The sequence below is a fragment of the Mastigoproctus giganteus genome, chromosome 8, assembly GCF_048544385.1.
Source record: "Mastigoproctus giganteus isolate SK-2022 chromosome 8, ASM4854438v1, whole genome shotgun sequence".
Classification (NCBI taxonomy): Eukaryota; Metazoa; Arthropoda; class Arachnida; order Uropygi; family Thelyphonidae; genus Mastigoproctus; species Mastigoproctus giganteus.
The window spans coordinates 156142105-156165122 of NC_143582.1; the positions used below are offsets into that span (position 1 = coordinate 156142105).

The following is a 23018-nucleotide window of genomic DNA, read 5'->3' on the forward strand; positions in this document are numbered from 1 at the left end:
GCTTTCCTGAAGCGGTGTTGTACACAGAAGCACCAAAGAAAGAAAAGAGACCGTAAGTGAGAAATCGTTTTAATAATACATGAAAAGAAGCAAAAGGTACATGGATTAAAGTAAGTGTTCGAAGTTTCTTCAACCTCGTATTGCTTTCGCACAGTGGTACCTTGGAAAATGTGCTACAAATCCCCTTTTTCCTGCTGAAGTGTTGTTTTCCGATGAGGCATCCTTCACAAGGGAAGGAATTTTCAACACGCATAACGACCATATCTGGGCGGTCGAGAACCCGCATGCAATACGACGTCGTGCAGCACAGATTCGATTTTCGGTCAATGTATGGGCCGGTATTATGGGAGATCACCTCATCGGACCTTACCTGTTACCGTGTCGTCTAACCTGACCTATCTACTTGATCTTTCTGCAGCAAGTATTGCCACAACTTTTGAGAGATGAACAGATTTCTGCATCGACGCAACAGACAATGTGGTTCCAACACTATGGAGCCCCTGCCCATTATAGCGGAGATGTTCGTAACTACCTGGATGTCACATTTGGTCAACAGTGGATCGGACGTAGTGGTCCCGTGCGTTGGCTTGCTCAGTCACCCGACCTATCATGTCTTGATTTTTATTTCTGGGGTCATATGAAATCGTTAGTTTATGACACCCCTGTTGACAATGCTGAGGAGCTGGTTGCAAGAATCGCAGTAGCTGCCGAAGAAATTCGAAATTCGCCTGGAGTATTCCAGAATGTTCGGATGTCCATGCGTCGGAGATGTGAGGCGTGCATTGTAGCCCGTGGAAGAAACTTCGAACACTTACTTTAATCCATGTACCTTTTGCTTCTTTTCATGTATTATTAAAACGATTTCTCACTTACGGTCTCTTTTCTTTATGGTGCTTCTGTGTACAACACCGCTTCAGGAAAGCATTTCCGACCCCACATTGCTATATGATTTCGAGTTGTCAGGATGTACCCTACCCCTCTTAGAAGTTCTGAAACGTTTAACTGAAACACCCTGTATAGAGTTTTATATATATATATATATATATATATATATATATATATATATATTTAAAGGTAATGCATATTTTTATTTTTAAAAATATGCATTATCACATTTCATTACAGTTGTAAAGTTTTACCTTGGTTGTGTGCATCAATTAAATCACCATTTATGGATGATGTTAACCATGAAACTGCTTCAGGAGCTTTTCTTTAGTTTTCAATAATGCTTTGCTGAGCTGAGTTAAAAGAAAAAATATACAAATCTCTGTGGTCAATTTAAACCATTATAACGGCCTGAAAGCTTTTGGGTTTTTTTTTGTTATGTGTGTCATTTGTTTTAGTATGTAGTTGCATGTACAAAGGACTTAAATCAACAGCCATGAGCAGTAATACAGAAAGACAAATGATACTGAAACTGAAGAATAGTGATGGTGTACTTATAAATAGCAGAGAAGGCATAATTCAAATAGCAGAAGACAACTATAGAGAATTATACAAGGAGTGAGGGAATGATGCCAGCAGTGGGGAAGGCAGATCACAAATTAGCAACACATACGACATACCTGATATCCTTCCTGATAAGGTAGAACATGTGTTGAAGAAAATGAAGAATCAGAAAGCACCATAGGAAGATGAAGTTACTGTAGGAGTTATTAAAATTGGGAGGAAGAGACATAACACAAAAACTGGCAAGGCTCTTCACAAAGTGCATTAGAAAAGGCGTGACGCCTAAGCAGTGGAATAATGCAATCATAGTTTTGCTGCATAAGAAAGGAGATAAATCAGAAATTGGAAATTACAGACCAATTAGCTTGTTATCCCACATCTATAAGTTGTTCACAAGGTCATTACTAACAGATTAGAAAGAATACTTGATGAGAATCAACCAAAAGAGCAAGCTGGCTTTAGGATGGATTCTCAACTATGGATTACCTTCACATAATATCACAGCCAATGGAGAAAGCAAATGAATATAAAACACCATTATGCCTGGAATTTGTGGATTATGATAAGGCATTTGACTCCATACAGCATAAGGCAATGTTTCGGGCACTGGAAAGACAAGGCATAGTACCCCATATATTATGATTTTGAAGAAAATGTATGAGAACACTACCTCCTTTATTAGAGTAGACAAAGACAGTAGTAAATTTAAAATTGAGAAAGGAGTTCGACAAGGAGACACAATATCTCTGAAGTTGTTTACTGCTGCCCTTGAGGAAGCTTTCAGAAGATTAGACTGGTTGCAGAAAGGAGTCAATGTGAATGGAGAGTATCTAAACCATTTACGATTTGCAGATGACATTGTGGTCATAAGCCACGATCCTAAAGAATTAGAGGAAAATCTTAATCAGTTATGCAGAGTTAGTAAGGATTTTGGACTAAAGATGAATAGGGCTAAATAGCAGTCTGCAGAAGCTCAAACTTGTTCTTAAGTTCCAGTACATACTGTCCTTTCTCGTCTTCTGTTATCTCAAAGAACTTCGTATTATTTACTTGAGTGTTTTTTCCTTTCTTTTCTTACATCTATATCAAGTGTGTATCTTACTATTCTGTGATCACTTCCAACGTTTACCTTATTCAGGACAGTAACATCATTCATGATATATCTTCTGTTAGTGAGAATGAAGCCGATTTCATTATATTTAATTCATTTGGGCTCTTCCATGTCCACTTTCTGTTCACCCTTTCCTTGAAAAAAAAAGTGTTAATTACTGACATTCCTCTAGATTCCGCAAATTCCACAAGTCTTTCACCTTTTTCATTTCTTTCACCAATTCCAAAATTTCCTATAGTTCCTCTTTCTGTGCTGTTTTGTCTCTTTCCAACCTTAGCATTGAAGTCCCCATAATGATAGTGTATTGAGTTTTCTGTTCATCTAGAAAACTCTCAATTTCAGTGTACATTTCTTCAACCTCTTCATCATTATGGCTCGATGTTGGTGGATAAATCATTATAACCTTTAGCTTATACCTCTTAGAAATCCTGAGTAGTAGTCTTGACACCCTTGGTGATGTACTTTTGAATTCCAGAATGTTTTTTATACCTTTATGGACCAGAAAGCCAACTCCACCTTCACTCCATTCACTGTTTCCATTGGTGTACAGCAGATTTCCAATTGATAAACTTATAAGTGATTCATTTCTTCTTCTTGTTTCAGCCCAACCGACGATATTCCAATTTACATTTTCTAATTCCTTTTCCAACTCTAGTATCCTGTCGTCACAGATGAGCAATCTAACATTGTAACAGGCCAAGTTCAGTTTCCGTGCATGGCAGCCTGATCGTACTCAGAGATTCTTAGCGCCCTCTGCTTCTACTCTGATCCTCTCGCTGCTGTAAAAGGGGGAGTGAAAGCCGCTGGGGACTGAGGGTCATTTTTTTTTTGTTGTGCTCTCATATGCTGGAGGGTTTGGTCTTTTTCTCTTCACGCTGACCAAGCATCTTGAAGAGAACCACTCTACACGTTCGTTGCCACCTAAGTGATGTAACAGGGCTTACCATCGAGAAGGTGTGCATGAGTGGATTTTAGGGAGGCAGGCCAACCGGACTTCTCCTAAATCTTCTGTAATAGAAAGATATTGGATCTATCAGTGTCTTAGACTGGATGTCTGATAACACACAGAATGCCTGTTCCCTTCTAAGCCCCTTCGTGTGGGTACTCGAGAAGTGGATACTTCTCGAGTATCCACTGCTAAATCCTTAAATGCTGATCTCCAGTGGGGGACAAAGGTAGCTTAATTTCAATCCTTCTAAAACTCCGTCGTGTCTTATATCTCGCAAAAAGGATTCTTCTGGTCCTATGCTTATCTTCAATGATGTTCTGATTTCTTGGGGACTAATGTGACTTCTATCTATCTTGGCATAAAGCACATTACAAATATTGCTTCCTCTACATCTAAAAAACTGGGATTTCTCTTTTGCTCTTGGCATTACTTTTCTCCCAAACAGTTGCTGACTCTGTAGAAATCGCAAATCCAGCTACCATGGAATATTGTTCCCACATCTTGGGGTGGTACCTCCAAAACCTCTCTCAGGCTTCTAGATTCCATTCAGAAGAGGGCAGTTAGGTTAATTAATGTCTCATCTCTGACAGAGCTCTCCACTCTCTGTCTCATAGACTTTGTTTCTGTTGCATGCCTTTTCTAAGATAATTCCATGGGCACTGAATTGGCTTCTATAATTCCGGCTCTCTCTTTTAAAGCAGTCTGAACATGTGCTGCAACCAGTCAACATCCTTTTACTGACTAAGTTCAAACTCAGAGAACCAACTTTTTTTCTTGTTTATTCATTGAACTTCTGTTTTCTGGAACAACCTTCCTTCATACGTATTTTCTGAAAATTACAATCTACAGAAGTTCAAGTCTAATATCAACAAGTATCTTCTTTCATCTTTTCAACCTTCAACCCATGCACGGTACTAAGTACTATAGGTTCTAAAAAAAAAGTACCAATGGTCCTTGAGAATGAAAAAAACTTAGTATGGAAAACATATTTATTTAACATGATATACTATAAGATAGTAAACTAATTATAAGGAATTGTGGGAGATGTGGTTTCTTTCTTTGGCAATTCTTTAATTTTTATTTTATATTGTGTATTATTAGTTATATTTTGTAGTTTACAATAATATACCTATGTAAAGATAAGCAGATGCCATTACAGAATTTTTAATGTGAACCTCCTGGAACACTTTCAGGAACCACCGGTTGGAAACCTCTGCTCTATATCATTGGTTCTCCACCAAAAATGTATTATAGACTGGTGGAATTTCTACCATAGACTATAAAATAATTTTAATTATAATTGAAACAATAATAAAAGTTTTGCAGTCAAACAAAATTTTTCCATGGACTAAAGATTGATAAATAGTGTTCTAGATTACAAAAATTTTTAACCAGAATAATAATAAAATAATAAGATAAGAGAATCTAGCATCTTTCCTGTCTATTATACTATTTAAATTAATTAAAAATAAATTTTTTAACTGCAAGTTTCATTCTCCTGATCAAATTTTACATTAAATATATTTTTTATTATTTACAGGAGTGAAAACAGATTTCATTGTAGACACATGTAGTGCTGGAGCTGGAATGCTAGCTGTCACTATTGATGGTCCATCAAAGTTATCAATGGATTGTACAGAGGTGGAAGAAGGTTACAAAGTACGATATACTCCATTAGCAGCTGGAGATTATTATATCACTATAAAGTACAATGGTTACCACATTGTAGGCAGCCCTTTCAAAATCAGTTGTACAGGTAAGTTATTACAGTTCAAAGGCAAAAAATAAAAAATAAATAAAATAATTTTCTCTCTCTGATTATAAAATAAGTCATCACTGTTTTCCCCCTCATATTGTTATATCCATAATTGTATGTGGCCAAAGCAGTACCAATTTTAAAAACTCAATCTGCTGCCATTTTTCGTTGATTTTTTTCCCTTATCGATAATAAGACCTAGTCTGTGCCATTAAAATGTCATATTCGTAAGCGTTAGATATTTGTAAAAAAAAAAAAAAAAACACTTTCATTCTGTTCTGTTTTTATTTCATAACAAAATAGAATAAAAGGAAGTTTATAATGCAGATTTTTTTGAATTTTTAAAATACAGTGCAACCTCGATATAATGCACCTCTTCTTATCACAGTTTCAGATATACCACGGAATACTGTGTATATACTCATATCTACTCTACATCCTACTGCCATATTTCCAAGAGGAGAAATTAGCTAAAAATTTTCTAAAAATTCACTATCATTGATATATTCAGTTACAGAGTAATTTTTGTAAACAATGTGACTCATCGGAGACTATTTACTGTAGACACCCAATTTCTCCTTGCTCAGCTAGAGATACAAGAGTTAGAATATCATTAGAATGTTAATTACAAACAGCTGTCACTGGAAAGGAATATGGCTACCATTTGTCAAGCGCATTACATTAATTACAAAGCAAATTTTTGTAAACAACAGCACGTGACATCCTTTCTTTGACTAGAAGTTACACTTAGTATAGCAAAAACTGCCAAGGGGTAAACTAGACAAAAATATGCATGAACTGACAAGTGATTTATGGAGAAACCATGTAACTTCACTTCTGCACTATGATAGGCTGGACAGTTTGGTTTTGATTCAGTTTTCTCAAAACAGTAAATTCTAGGGCATCAGAAATAAATACACAGCAAAATTAGTAAATCAATAGGACTGAAGTAATGGTCACCAAAAGAAAAAAATTATACATTTGAGGAAAAGTTAAAGATTGTTGAAAGAGTTAAGAGTGGCAAAACAAAATGCGCTAAATTTTGCAAGTATGCAATTCCAAAAGGAATGATCTGCAGTTAGATGAAGGAGGAAGAAAAATTGTGCTCATTCATAGACTCCTTAGAAGATGAAATAGGCTTTCAAAGAAAGAAAGCAAACTAGACTTTGTGAAAAGTGACGTGGACAAATGCTTATAAAAGTGGATTCTGCAGAAACATAGTGAAGGAATACCAACAAATGGGGTAATTTTGAAAGAACAGACACTTAAATTTCATAAGCTACTTGGTGGAAATGAAGCATTTAAAGCTTCTGAAGGGTGGCTTTGGAGATGGAAGGCTCATCATGGGATATCCCAGGTTTGCCTTATAGGCAAATTGCATTTGGTGACATTACAACAGCAGAAGCATTTCCTGAATTTCTGTTTAATGTAATTCAAGATGATGAATTCACAGATTAAAAGTTGTACAACTTTTACAAATTAGCTCTGTACTATAAACTTATCCCCAAACAAGTCAATGGCTGTTAAAAAGGCACCCAACAAAGGTGGGCATGAGAACTAACAAAGAGAGCATTACTGTGTTACTGTGTGCAAACAAGACTGGAAATCACAAGCTAAAGCCAGTGTGCATCAGTGTAAAAGTCAAAGTCTCCCGTGTTTTAAGCATGTCAACATGAAATCTCTACCTGTTATTTCATGTTGACTTCAAGTGAGATGACACTTGCCTTCCAAAAAACTTAAAGAAAAAGCTATTACTTTGGGTCACTGCCTAGCTCATTCTTTGGCTGATGTCCTGATATTGAAAGATGGCAAGATCAGAGGGTCATGTTTCTTCTAAGAAACACAGCTGCACTAATTCAGTCCATGGATCAGGGCATTATTTGAGCCTTCAAAGCCGGCTATCATGGTCAACTGATGTTGTGAACTAAGAAATTAAAGTTTTAGAATTCCTGAAAACATTACCACCAAAAGATGTTACATACAATATTGGATTAGCATGGGAGAAAGTAAGCTCAAAAGTAGTTTAAAATTGCTGAAAAAAAAATATATTGGAAAAGACAAGATCACTAATAATAACCTTGAATTAGCAGCATTTTCAGAACAAGAAGCAAAAGCTGCTTGTAACATACTTGGTGGCAGTCATGGAGCAAATGACCTGGCTGCTTGGATTCAGATGAATATGGAAGCTCCAGTTGCACATTACCTGAGTGAGGTAAAAATCGCAGCCTCTGTGAAAAGTGGGAAAACAATCGACAAACAGAAGGGCAGTGACATAGGGAGTGACTCAGAGGATAATGTGGATGACTTGTGTAAGGAAAAAACACCAGAGATTAACAGTGTGCTTGAAAACATGAAGTGATGGCTTGGTTAGAATGTCAGAGTGATAGCAAACATCTTCATTTATTGCATCTAATTGCTATTAAGAATTACGTACTGAAAAACAATTACGAATTGTCATTAGTTCCGACAAACTAAGTTATGTGATTATTTCAGAATTGTTACATAAAATGTAAATCCATAACAGCATCGTGTATTAGTAGAATGTAAAGGGAATGATATAACCTTTAATGCTTTGTCTTTTATTCTGTAAATATTAAATATTAGTAAATAATGTATTTATGGGGCTTAGAGGGAAACAGGTATTCTGTGTGTTATCAGACACTCAGTCTAAAACACTGATGGATCCAATATCTTTCTATTACAGAAGATTTAGAAGTCCAGTTGGCCTGCCTCCCTAAAATCCACTCATGCACATTTTCTCGATGGTAAGCCCTGTTACGTCAATTAGGTGGCAACGAATGTGTAGAGTGGTTCTCTTCAAGACGCCTGGTCAGCGTAAAGAGGAAAAGACCAAAACGCTCCAGCATATGACAGCATGACGAAACAAATGGCCCTCAGTCCCCAGTGGCTTTCACTCTCCCTCTTACGGCAGCATTAGGATCAGAGTGGAAGCAGAGGGTGCTAAGAATCTCTGAGTACGATCAGGCTGCCATGCACAGAAACTGAACTTGGCTTGTTACAATGTAAGATCGCTCATCTGTGAAGACAGGATACTAGAGTTGGAAAAGGAATTAGAAAATGTAAATTGGATTATCGTTGATTTGGCTGAAACAAGAAGAAGAAATGAATCACTTATCAGTTATAAGTTTATCAAGTGGAAATCTGCTATACACCAATGGAAACAGTGAAAGGAGCGAAGGTGGAGTTGGGTTTCTGGTCCATAAAGATATAAAAAACAACATTTTGGAATTCAGAACTACATCACAAAGGGTGTCAAGACTAATACTCAACATTTCTAAGAGGTACAAGCTAAAGGTTATAATGATTTACGCACCAACGTCGAGCCACGATGATGAAGAGGTTGAAGAAATGTACACCGAAATTGAGAGTCTTCTAGATGAGCAAAAAACCTACTACACTATTATTGTGGGGGACTCAATGCTAAGGTTGGAAAAAGACAAAACAGTGCAGAAGGGGAATTATAGGAAATTTTGGAATTGTTGAAAGAAATGAAAGAGGTGAAAGACTTATAGAATTTGTAGAATCTCAAGGATTGTCAGTAACAAACACTTTTTTCAAGAAAAGGGTGAACAGAAAGTGGACATGGAAGAGTCCAAATGGATTTACAACTAATGAAATCGACTTCATCCTCACTAACAGAAGATATACTATGAATGATGTAACCATCCTGAACAAGGTAAATGTTGGAAGTGATCACAGAATGGTAAGATGCACACTTGATATAGATGTAGGAAAGGAAAAGAAAAAACTGACTCGAGTAAATAATACAAAGGTCTTTGAGATAACAGGAGACGAGAAAGAACAGCATGTACTGGAACTTAAGAACAAGTTTGAGCTTCTGCAGACTGCTCCACACCAAGATATCGATGAGGAATATTACAACTTTCCGAAAGTGATAAAGCCTAAGAAACCTATAGGGAAAAAGAAATCCAAGGAAGAAAAAATTAGTTAAGAAACACTTATGATGAACTGAAGGTGACAAATGAAGAGCAAGATAAACACATTAAAAGGAGAAAATTGAGTATACTGAGTTATGCAAAGCCATTAGAAAGAGACTCAGAGAGGCCATAAGAAGATTTAACACAAGAAAAGTAGAACAAGCATTAAGGGAAAACAAAGAACTTAAATCAGCAGCCATGAGCAGTAATACAGAAATACAAATGAAACTGAAAATGAAGAATAGCAATGGTGTATTTATAAATGGCAGAGAAGGCATAATTCAAATAGTAGAAGACTACTATAGAGAATTATACAAGGAGCAAGGAAATGATGCCAGCAGTGGGGAAGATGGATTGCAAATTAGCAACACATACGACATACTCGATATTCTTCCTGATGAGGTAGAACAGGCGTTGAAGAAAATAAAGAATAAGAAAGCCCCAGGGGAAGATGAAGTTACTGTAGGAGTTATTAAAATTGGGAGGAAGAGACATAACACAAAAACTGGCAAGGCTCTTCACAAAATACATTAGAAAAAGTGTCACGCCTAAGCAGTGGAATAATGCAATCATAGTTTTGCTGCATAAGAAAGGAAATTAATCAGAAATTGGAAATTATAGACCAATTAGCTTGTTATCCCACATCTACAAGTTGTTCACAAGGGTCATTACTAACAGATTAGAAAGAATACTTGATAAGAATCAACCGAAAGAGCAAGCTGGCTTTAGGACAGGATTCTCAACTATGGATCACCTTCACATAATGTCACAGCTAATGGAGAAAGCAAATGAATATAAAACACCATTATGCCTGGCATTTGTGGATTGTGAAAAGGCATTTGACTCTATACAGCATCAGCATAAGGCAATGTTTCGGGCACTGGAAAGACAAGGCATAGATACCCCATATATTATGATTTTGAAGAAAATATGAGAACACTACCTCCTTTATTAGAGTAGACAAAGACAGTAGCAAATTTAAATTGAGAAAGGAGTTCGACAAGGAGACACAATATCTCTGAAGTTGTTTACTGCTGCCCTTGAGAAAGCTTTCAGAAGATTAGACTGGTCGCAGAAAGGAGTCAATGTGAATGGAGAGTACCTGAACCATTTACGATTTGCAGATGATATTGTGGTCATAAGCCACGATCCCAAAGAATTAGACGAAAATCTTAATCAGTTATGCAGAGTTAGTAAGGATTTTGGACTAAAGATGAATATGACTAAAACAAAAGTAATGATGAACAAGTATGCCACAGAAAGGGACATAATGATTGAAGGAGCAGTAATTGAAAAGGTGGAGTCATATACTTATCTGGGACAAGTTATTAGCTGTAATAATGATAAATGGCTGGAAGTCAAGAGAAGAATAAATTTTGGATGGATAGCATTCAGGAAATACAGTCACATACTGAAGAGCAATATCCCAGTTTGTCTGAAATGTAAAATAATGAACTAATGTATACTCTCCACCATGACTTATGGAAGTGAAACTTGGGCACTCACCAAAAGAATGGAAGAGAAGCTGAGCACTACACAGCGAAGAATGGAACGAATCATATTGGGAATCAGACTGTTAGATAAGAAGAGAAACACATGGATTAGGCAGCAAACACAAGTAAAGGACATTCTCATCAAAACTAAAGAACTAAAATGGTCTTGGGCAGGACACATAGCTCGAAGACATGATGACAGATGGACTAAGAAAATAACAGAATGGTACCCAAGAGGAGCTAGAAGAAAACCTGGAAGACAACAGCGGAGATGGATAGATGAAATTCATGAGTTTGTGGGCAGTAAATGGATGGTCATTGCACAAAACAGAAGGAACTGGAAAGTTGCTGGAGAGGCCTTCATCCTGCAGTGTATTGAAAATGGCCGATGATGATTTATGTAAAAAAAACTAGGGAAAAATTGGTAATATTTTTTGGCTATAACATGCTTTGCTTATAACACAGGTATTAAAGTTGTTTCCTGTCACCTGCATTATATCGAGGTTGCCTGTTATAACAGTTTTCCCTGAAATTTTGGTTACAGATCAAATACACATCCTAGAAAACTGCTATAACAGTATGGTTTTTAAATACTCAATTCATTATGAGTAACATACACTTTTTATAAAATTTTGTTGATAAATTAAGGTAGATGCAAAGTTTTTAGTTTTCACTGTTTTTGTTGGTCTCCAACAATAATTCTTCTTGTAATTTTGTTAGTAGATCAAGTACATATTGAAGAAAGAGTGTGTAATAATTTGTCTTTCAAAAACAATTTTGTTGTGAGTTGTGCACACTTTTTTTATGTTGTATTCAACAAAAGTGGTTGTGAAGTTCCTACCTGATAGTAATTTTGCCTGACATGGTTCTGAAGGGCATATTGATTAGAGCCAATAAATAATTTTTCCTGGAATTTTGTTACTAGATAAAGTACACATCCAAGAAAGATGCTATAACAGTGCAGGTTTCAAAAAAAAAAAAAAAAAAAAAAAAAAATCATGAGTTTGGTAGTTTTTTTAAACAGCTAATGAATTTTTTTTTTTTTTTTTGAAATGCATTTGAAATGTAAGATCAAGTGTTTTCTTTTTTACATTTTTAATTTTCTTGAAATTATATTCCTAAATCAAAATCAATGAAAAAAATGTCCAGCAAAGAATCAATGCCAATATCATTTTCAAAAACAACTCTTTGAATATCACATACTTTATTTTTGCATAAAAGAAAATGATATTAGCATTGATACCAATAATCATGAAACCTGTACAGCACAAATAAGAAAAAGGTCTAAAAACAGGGTGGTTTCCCCTCCGATTGGATTAAAGTCTGAGGTCGCATATTTACATTCGGAAAGCAGTGAATACATTACGTAAACTCTGCTGTCCTCTATTCCTTTCCTCTCAGAGAAGATGAGGCATACATAAGAATTGTAATGTATGATATCCCATAATGCAATTTATTAACTCAACAGTGGTGCTGGATGTGACAGGTGCCACTCCGAAAAATTGATTGCATGCTAGTAACTGGTTCAAAGTTAATTGTTCTAATTTTCTGTACTTTCCTAAATATAAATAGCTTTATTTCAATGACTTTGGAAGTGAGCAGTTATTTTTTAATCAGAATTATATGTGGAAAGAACCTTTCGGGTCCAGAGTGAATTGGCACCTCCGTAGCCAGGTGGGAAGGAGCAGCAGTGCGTAGCACACGCTTCTTGATTAGACCGGGGTTCGAGCCCGTCACCACCAAATATGGAGGATGCGGAAAGGTCAGGGAATGACCACCGCATATCCCGGAGCAATATGATCTTAGTTGCTAATGCTCCTAAAAACCAAATAACAAACAACAACAAACCAGAGTGAATTATTTGGTTATTATTTTTACTTTCTCTGAGGGGTTTCCGAAAAGTAAGGTAACATTTTTTTTCTCTCAATGATGTTTAATAATATGAAGTTGAAATTACACACCAATAAATAAGTGAACATGCACTACTTCTCCACAAAATCTCCTGTTTTATTGATGCACTTGTCCTAACGATGGATCAGTTTATCAATACTGTGCCCACATGCAGTAACCAACATTGCACTGCTTGATAAACTTCCTCACCCATGGTGAAATGTTTTCCTGAAAGGTGTTTTTTCAGAGGACTGAACAAATGGAAGTCTGAAGGCTATTGAGGGGATGTGACAGAGTTTCCCAATGATTATGGCGCAATCACTCATGAGTGGTGTGGAGTTGCATTGTCGTGCAACAAAATCATGCCGTTTGTCAAGAGTCCTGGTCATTTGCTTCGAATGTTGGCTTTCAGTTTTTCCGATGTTGCACTGTAAAGCTGTGCATTGATTGTTCCTCCCTTCAGCAAGAAATCCACCAACAGAATGCCTTGGCGATCCCAGAACACTGTGGCCATGACTTTTTGGACACTGGGAACAGTTTTGAATTTTTTGCGCACAGAAGATTGTGAATGTTTCCAGGTCATGGAGTCTTGTTTGCTCTCCGGGGTAAAGTGATGAACCCACATTTCGTCTGCTGTGACAATGCGAGTGAGAAAATCCTATCCTTCGTTGCTGTATTGCAACAGGTTTTCCAGACACATCCACATGCGTTTTACTTTGTCCTTCTCTGACAATTGTCAGGGCATCCAGCAGCAGCACACCTTTCGAAAGCCAAGGACATCATGAACAATTTTGTGAACAGTTGACTTACTCATGTTCACTATTTGTGCAATTTCACTTGTCTGTTTTCAAGAACGATGAATTCCTGCCCACCTGATGTCGATCTTCAATGTCAACACGGCTTGCTTTAAATTCATCACACCAAAAACACACCTGCTTCTTTGCCATCACCTTTTCACCATACACAGAAACCAGTTCACAGTGAATATCACTTGGTGAAGACCCTTTTGCTTGCAAAAAGCGAATAACTTTATGAACACCTGTTTTGGACCACACTCGCATTTTGCAACTGGAATCAGCTGTGAGGCGACAGTACCGCAACACTGCACTGGCAGTCTTTTTGAACATTATTAACGGGTCTATCTATCCACTGTGTTTCATCTCATTCCCTTTCACTATTATTAAGAAAAAAAATGTGTCACCTTACTTTTCGGAAACCCTTTGTACTTCATCTTGTTACTTTGAATTTCAGCATAAGATAAACAAATACATTATTCATCCAGCAGTTACTGCTTCTGCTACATAAATGAAATACTCCTTGTTTTATGTATAATCATTGTATAAAACAGTTGTACTGGTGGGTGCCGAAATTTCGAACTCCTGAAAATGGTTGAGGTTTTGGAAATTTTTGACTTCTTTTTTTTACTCAATTAATATACTAAATTGTGTTTTTTTTTTTTTTTTTTTTTTTTTTTTTAGGAGCATTAGCAACTAAGGTCATAGCTCCGGGATATGCGGTGGTCATTCCCTGACCTTTCCGCATCCTCCGTATTTGGTGGTGACGGGCTCGAACCCCGGTCTAATCAAGAAGCGTGTGCTATGCACAGCTGCTCCTTCCCACCTGGCTACGGAGTCGCCTCTAAATTGTGTTTACTAAATAGTTTTGATTGGCCTAACCACCTACATTGAGCTTATTTTTGAATTTAGCTAAGGATTTAATAAGTTACAACTTAATATTCATAGAGCCTTTGTTATCAGTAATTTTGGTGCAAACATCATTGTATCTCCTAACTAGCAAATTGTAGTGTAGATAATTGCATTGTTTTAAATTGTAGTCCAGTTACATAGGTTAGCTTATTCTTGTATTTAGCTAAGCATTATTTAGAAATGTAATGGCATGGTATGTACTGTCATTGCTGGGAATAGTGTAGTATTATTATACTACTATCTCTTAGTTTGTGTAGTATTGTTAAATTAAATTAGACTAAAATTATATCTCAAACATGAACAGCAAAGCAAAAAGCCCGAAGTAGCAGGAATGCTTCGACTCAGGAGAGAAGAGCAATCAATGGCAGTTCTCTTGTGAATCTTTGCCACCTTTTTGCCAAGTTATCTGTAGTAGGCTCCTTTGGCCGTATCATGATACAGCCAAAGGAGATGTCTTTGCATACTTTTATGCAGAGAGTTTGAGGAGATTAAGTGTTCTGATGGCTTACATGAAGGCTTAAAGGAACAGGATTGATGCCTTTGAAGGAGGTACCTTGAAGGAATTAAAAAGAGGGACCTATCAAGCATTCAACCATCCAGCACAGTGTGCTGGATAAGACCAAATTTGTGCATCAAGCAACCTAATAATGTCCTACATGTGAAAACACTGATCCCACAAGTAGCTACTGAATACATTTTATAAAAGAAATAGGTGAGATAGGACTAGGGTATGTCTGGTATGTCTGCCAGGGGCATATATAAATGACATTGTAGACCAGTTGTCATATTTTAAAGGTACAAAAGGTAATACTATTGTACACATTTGTACTAATGATGTTAAGCATAGGAGATCTGAAGATTTACTTGACAAATATAGGGCAGTGAGTTATTTTTTGAAAGTGTCTGCAATTTTGCCCAGATACGATGGGGAAGTACACAATGACAGCCTTCAATAAATTTAGCCCTAGAGAGACTGTGCAAAGCTCATGAGGTAGAATATTTCTTAGTGTGGTCTGTGCATGTTAACAGGAGATACCACACTAAGAAAAATTCTATTTACAGGGATGGGGTACAGTTAAATAGAAGGGGTGCAAAAATATTTCCTGATGTTACTAGGACAGTGTTAGGTGAGATGGTAAACTACTAGCTTAGGTGGGTACATAGACTCATACATCACTCATACATAAATTCGGGCACAGACAGATATGAAAAAGTGATTTTTTTACTGCTTCTAATGGCATTTAGCAGACTGGAAAGCAAGGTTTCGGGGATTACAAGATCAGCTGGGAAGTCCTCACAGGACAAGCAAATACATGGTTAGTATTTGAGTTACTCAGAGCAAAAAGAGGTGCATGTATACTTTTGCATCCACTAATGTGAAAAGTATAGTAAACAAATTTTATGAATTCAAAGTAGTGGTTAAATACATCAAATACACCAAGTGGTTAAATATACATCAAATACAAAAAATGGTTAAATACGCCAAGCCCATACTTTTTTTTTTTTTTTTTGTTATTTTTTTTGGTTTTTAGGAGCATTAGCAACTAAGGCCATATTGCTCCGGGATATGCGGTGGTCATTTCGTGACCTTTCCGCATCCTCCGTATTTGGTGGTGACGGGCTCGAACCCCGGTCTAATCAAGAAGCGTGTGCTACGCACTGCTGCTCCTTCCCACCTGGCTACGGAGGCGCCTCCAAGCCCATACTCACTAGATCTTGAGCGCCTGGGATATCCCCAGGGGCTCAACATCTAGTGAGTATGGGCTTGTTACACCCAGGGTCCAGAGCTGGATATCATCATTCTTCTCTTTCTTGATTTCCTTCTTTCTGACTCCTGTTCTCTCTTTCTCACAGGGGTAACTCAATTTTTTTTTTTTTTTAGCTGTTGCAGCAAAAGCCTCAAAGCTTCCTTGCACCCTATGGCTAATAATAATAATAACATGGTGCCACTCAGATATAAGGGATGTGAAATTTGAATATGATAGTATAATGTGCAGAGAAAGGACAGTGGAGTTATGCTCTTGGTTAAGAATTATCAGAATCTAAGGCAGCACACTCAGTTAATGTGGGCAACCAGTGTAATGTTGAGAGCAGTTTGGTGTGACATAAGTAGTGGGAAAACAAAAAGAGGTAGTTTATAGGCCAAACGATTCTGTGAGCATAAAAAACAGCTGTAGAGACATACAGAGTGCTCCAGTAAATCAGAATGTTTTATAATGGGGGATTTAGGGAGTACAATGTGTACAGAAAGGGTAGACAGGATAGGAAGGGAGGAGGGGTTATGTGTTAATTAAGAAAAACATAAAATCAAAGGAAGTGCAATGTTGAGTCAGTTTGGTGTGACATAAGAACTGGGAAAGCAAAAATAAGAGGAGGAGTGTGTTATAGGCCTAATTACTCAAATGAGTACAATGAACAATTGCAGAGATAAATAGGTGGGCTAGTAAATCAGAATGTCTTATAATGAAGGATTTTAACTTCCCACATATTGACTGAAACTTGTGTGTTGGTCACACGCACATTAGCAAGACTTTTAGGTATTTACTGGGTGAGTGTTTTCTGTAGCAGCATGTTCAAGGGGCAACCAGAGAAGGTAATATTCTTGATCTGGTTATCAGCAGTGATCATTCCTGTATTAAGAATTTGCAGATAAAGGAACCACTAGGTGGCACTAATCACAGTGTGGGATTTTCTTAAAGATATAATTACCATCAGGGCTTTTTGCTTCTGTAAAGGTGACTACAGCGGTCACAGACAGTTTTTAAATTCTGTACAGTGTGACCAACTGATGATGTTACCAACACCAAATTTTAACTGGGAAGAATTCAGGGAATTAATCATGGAGGCTACTTAACTTTTCATACCTATTAAGAAATACTATTCAAGCCTAAATGGTTGTCAAATAAACTAATGAGACTCGTGGTAGAGAAGAAAAATGCATGGCATGCATATATATCAGGTGACAGAAGCCTATGACAGATATAAGCTAGTCTGTAATCAAGTCAAAAAGGAGATTAGGCAAGCAAAGGCAGATTAAGAGAAATCTTTGGCAAAGGATGTTAAGAAAAACAGCAAGGATTTCTTTACTTATATAAACTCTAAAAGGGGATGAATTAGATTGGTCCACTTGATATCGATGGTTTGACTGTTGATGATCCTGCTCAGATAGCAAACAAACTGAATGAGTATTTTGCATCTACATTCACACATGACTTATTAAGGAAGGAAAATGCCAGAGGGTTATCAAATTGTAACAGGGTGCTTAATGATTTTGTAATAACTGAGAGCAAAGTGGAGGAGAAATTGTTGAAGTTAAACATAAGAAAGGCACCTGGGGTGGATGGGATCTATTCAGTTATATTATATTGGCAAAGGAACTAAGCAAACCCTTAGCCATAATTATGAAAGCATCTTTGGACTCAGAGGAAGTCCCCATGGACTGGAGATGTGAAAATGTATCCCCAGTTCACAAAGGGGAATCGAAGGATGGCACAAGTGATTACAGACCAATTAGTTCAACTTCTGTTCCGGGTAACATAATGGAGTCACTGGTTAAAGATGCATTGCAGGATCATCTAGACAAGACTGCAGCAATAATTCAGACACAGCATGGTTTTGTTAAGGGAAAGTCTTGTCTGACGAATTTGATTGGATACTATGATGTGGTTACAAAGGAACTGGATGCAAAAAATAATTTTGATATCATATATTTGGATTTCAGGAAAGCTTTTGACACTGTTGCGCATGGAAGACTATTGTACAAATTGGAGCAGAATGGTATTAAGGGTAAGTTGCTACAATGGATAAAAGGATGGTTAAGTGGGAGAAGACAAAGGGTGGTAATCAATGGGTGTTGCTCTTCGTGGACTAATGTTATTAGTGGAGTCCCACAGGGTTCGGTGTTGGGTCCACTGTTGTTTTGTATATTTATCAATGATATTGATGAAGGTATATCAGGCTTATTGTCGAAGTTTGCAGATGATACAAAGGTTGACATGGTTTTTAATGACAGTAATGGTAGTGTGCTACTGCAACAGGATCTAGAAAATTTGGGCAGATGGGCTGAGAAGTAGCAACTGAAGTTTAACATTGACAAATGCAAAGTACTGCATATGGGTAGAAGTAACCCCAGAGGAACATACCAACTGGGGTGGTAGAAAATGAAAAAGATCTGGGAGTAATTGTGCAGTCAGATATGAAGTTTTCTGAGCAGTGCAGACAGGCTGCAAGAGCAGGTCATGGGGTTTTGTCAATGATATACAGGAATTTTGTCAGCAGGGAAAAGAGGGTGATTATCCCTTTGCATAAGGCAATGGTCAGGCCACACCTTGAGTACTGCGTACAGGTCTGGAGGCCTCATTTTAGGAAGGATGTAGGTTTGATTGAGGGTGTACAGAGAAGGGCAACAAGATTGGTGAGGGGAATGAAATGATCCTCTTACCAAGAGAGGCTTAAGTTCTGTAAATTGCAGCGTCTGGAGATTAAGCACCTTTGAGGTGACCTGATTGAGGTGTATAAGGGGGCACAAATTCAAATTGAGGAAAGATAGTTGTAGAATAAATGTGTGGAATTTGCCTTTAGCTAGCGGGTGGTTACCTTGGAATATTGTTCCCACATCTGGAGTGATGCTCCCAAAATCTCTCTCAAGCTCCTTGACCAGAAGTCCACAAGTGGCACACATGCCAACTCAGGCATGTGTGCCACTTGTGGACCACACAGCTCCTGTTAATGGCCTGCTTCCCAATATGAAATAAAATGACATAAAAAATTATATATTTGTTTATAAAAAATTATATACAAATATATAAAAGTATATATATATATATATTTGAAAAATCAGAAATACACACAGCAAAGCTTTCCAAAGTGTGTATTGTGCCATGTCCCAATCCCAAAGGGTATTGCCAAATTTTGGCATCATATCCCCATTGTTTCTACTATGATTTCCTTTCACTGCAGATATTAACATAATTGATTGAATAAAATACAATTATTGCTTAATATGTTTACTTTCACTTATATCCAAACAGAGTGCATTCAACGTGCCTTAATTTTTGGAATGTTGAGAAATAACATTCTGAAATCCTTGACCTTCTGAAAATTTGTAAATAATGGTTGAAAAGTAAAAATCTGAACAAAACTTGATTTTATTGGAAGTTTATTCCATGTACATAAACTAACCTCCTCAACAAAATAAAAAAAAAAACAAATAAAAATATGTACCAAGCTGCAAACAAAAACAAAGCATTGCTGCTAACAGCCCATGTTCAATCGGTGTGCTGACAGAAACATGCAGTTAATTTTCTCTTCCTTTACTTTTACATCACTTGTATATTGACTGCCTTTATGTATTACAACACTTGGGTGTTTTTTGAACACTTATATGTATCAAATGCAGAAAATATGTTAAATACATATTTTCTGCATTTGATGCATAAGTTATGACATAACATATCAAATTATGTCATAGCTTATGTAATAATTGTCATAACAAGTTATGACAGTTATTTTTTCATGAGCTTCATTATTGGAGATCAGTGAGAACTGTTCATGTCCTTTCTCCTTGAAAGCTAATAACTCACCTAGCCAATTTCAAATAGCCTTTATTAAGCTTGAGTCTGGTAACACATATCTTCCCTCTTTCTCTTAACTCTTGTTTACATGTTTTTGGCCTGAAACAAAGGAAGTGGTGCTGTTGTATTTACCATTAGTTTAAAAAAAAGGAACAAAAAAGGGTTAGGGTGTTGAATAATTACAATATTGTGTGTGTGGTGTTGAATTAGTTGGCTCATGTCAGTGTCAAAATTGTTTGGAAATCACTGGCAATTGTTGGAAGTCACTGGCAAAATCAATTGTTTGGAAATAAAAGTTTAAATACTTTTATTTGCAGAAATTATGACCTGAGTTTCATTGTGACAGGAACACACAGTTTCACTGTGTGTGCTTGTTTAGTATCTCATATTTTCTGCCCTTTACTTATTAATTTAGTGCAGGTAATTAGGAGACTCACTAGTGCCCCTAATTACCTGTCATATATACTGTATTAAAAGTTTTGTTAACAACATTTATTCATTAACCTACGTTATATTAATTTTATAAATGTAAAATTATAAAAATTAAAAATTCAAATTTTTTTTATTACAAGTGCTCCAGGCCCTGATGGTATTTCTCCAGTTGTTCTCAAAATCTGTGCTCCTGAACTTACTCCTGTTCTTTGCCGCCTTTTTTCACTTTCTTATTCCAAAGGTGTTTTTCCTTCTGCTTTGAAATTTGCTCATATCCAGCCACTTCCAAAAAGGTGACAAATCCCTCCCATCCAGTTATCGTGCCATTGCAATTATTTCTACTCTTTCTAAAGTAATGAAGAAATAAATTAACTGCAAACTCTTAAACTACCTAGAAACCTTCCGTCTGATCAACGATCACCACTGTGGATTCAGTCAGTGTCGATGCACTCGTGATATTCTGGCTTATGTTACCCATTTATGGAGAAATTCAATGGAAAAGTTTGGTGAAACACAAGCAGTTGCTCTTGACATCTCAAAGGCTTTCGATCATGTTTGGCATAAAGGTCTTTTCCACAAGCTTCCATCTTATGGTTTTCCAACTGATTTTTTGTAATTGGTTATACAGTTTTCTCTATGATCGCTCACTGAGGGTGATGGTAGATGGCTCTCTGTCTTCTAACTTCTCCACTAATGCTGGTGTTCCTCGAGGTTCAGTTCTTCCCCCCCCCCACTCTTTTCCTCTTGTATATTAATGACCTTCTTCCATTGACTGGAAATCCTATCCACAGTTTTGCCGATGATAGCACATTGCATTCTACTTTCCATTTAGAGAAACTTTGCCCTGCTCAATCAGCTTCAACTTCTCGAATATCCGCTACCAATTCCTTAAATGCTGGTCTCCAGGTAATTCTCCAGTGGGGCAAAGATAACAACTTATATGATTTCAATCCTTCTAATACTCAGTCTTGTTGTCTTATATCTCGCAAAAAGGATTCTTCTGCTCCTATGCTTATCTTCGATGACACTCCAATTTCTAGGCAAAATGATACATCTCTTCTGAGGATAACCCTGACTTCTCATCTCTCTTGGCACTAGCACTTTACAAATATTGCTTCCACTGCATATAAAAAACTTGGTTCTCTCTTTCGCTCTCGCCTTTACTTTTCTTCCAAACAGCTGTTCACTCTGTACAATTCACAAATCTGCCCTGCCATGGAATATTGTTCCCACATCTGGTGCGGTGCCCCCAAAACCTCTGTCTTCTAGATTCCATTTAGAAGAGGGCAGTTATGTTAATTAATGACTCAATCCAATCTCTAACAGAGTCTCTCCACTCGCTGTCTCATAGATGTACTGTTTCTGCTTCATGCCTTTTCTACAGATACTTCCATGGGCAATGTTCTTCTGAATTCGCTTCTATAATTCCTGCTCTCTTTTTCAAAACAGTCCGAACACGTGCCGCCACCAGCCATCATCTATTCACTGTCCAACTTCAAACTCACAGAACCAACTTTTCATCTTCCTCGTTTATTCATTCAACTGCCGTTTTCTGGAACAACCTTCCTTCATACGTATTTCCTGAAAATTACAGTCTACAGAAGTTCAAGTCTAATGTCAACACATATCTTCTTTTGTCTTCTCAACCTCCAACCCACTGTACTAAGTACTATAGGTTCTAATACCTCTCGTTTTGGGTTTTCTAAAAAAAAAAAAAAAAAAAATTCAAAAATGTTGTGAAAAGCCTTTATGTATCTACAAGAGTTGTCAGCAACATGGTTACTAGTTTCAAAAAACTAGGTTAGATTAGTTGTTGTTGTTGTTTGTTGGATTTATTGGTGCAAGGGCTACTAAGGCCATAATGCACCTATTTCAGTCTTATTTGGTACATGATTGTTATATTAAATAAAAGGATTCAGATCAGGTGATATTTGTTTATCAATTTGAGGAAGGTAAAAACATCATTAATATCTCGTCGGTCTCCAAGAATCTGTTGTAAGGTAAGTTTATTAGAGGAAGATAGATGTGAAGAGAAAGCTGTTTTTCGTTCTCTCAGATATAATGGGCATTCAATGATCAAGTGGTTTACTGTGAGTTGAGTTTGACAGTTGCTGCATAGTGGAGGGTCTTCCTGAGTGAGTAAATAACTATGAGTTAGGTGAGTATGTCCTATTCGAATTCTAGCAAGTACTACTTCTTCCTTTCTATTGCCCCTTAGGCTTGATAGCCACTTCTTGTGATCCTTTTTGATCTGAAAAAGCTTATTGTTTTTTTCTCCCTGCCAAATGGATAGCCATTTTTTTCTAACATTGGTATGTATGATGCATTTTAAATCTGTGTAAGGTATCTGCATGTCTGATTTTATGTTACTGGCGTTCTTGGCTGCAAGATCCGCTTGTTCGTTTCCTCTGATTCCAGAGTGCCCAGGTATCCAACAGAAAATTAATTTTTGCCTGTTTGCAAGAAGCTGCATTAACTTGGTTTGAATTTGTTGTAGAAACGGATGACTGGATGGAAATTTACACTGAAGAGCAGATACAGCACTTAAGGAATCGGTGTAGATAATAGTTTGCGGATATAATGACTGTTTTACATTGTCTAGCGCCATCAGGATAGCATACAGTTCTGCGGTGTAAATACTGTACTCCAAAGGAAGCTGCTGGGATATTGTAATGTTTGGTAGAACTGCAGCTGCTCCAA

At 36.9% G+C, this 23018-nt stretch overlaps 1 protein-coding gene across 1 annotated transcript in view; it reads left to right on the forward strand.

The window, feature by feature from the left end:
- Positions 1-23018, forward strand: part of LOC150081939 (filamin-A-like) — a 385277-nt gene that overhangs the window by 339466 nt on the left and 22793 nt on the right. Inside the window, exon 13 of the mRNA XM_090378994.1 lies at positions 5050-5265. Within this exon, the coding sequence (XP_090235120.1) occupies positions 5050-5265 (216 nt within the window). The remainder of the gene's footprint in view (positions 1-5049; positions 5266-23018) is intronic.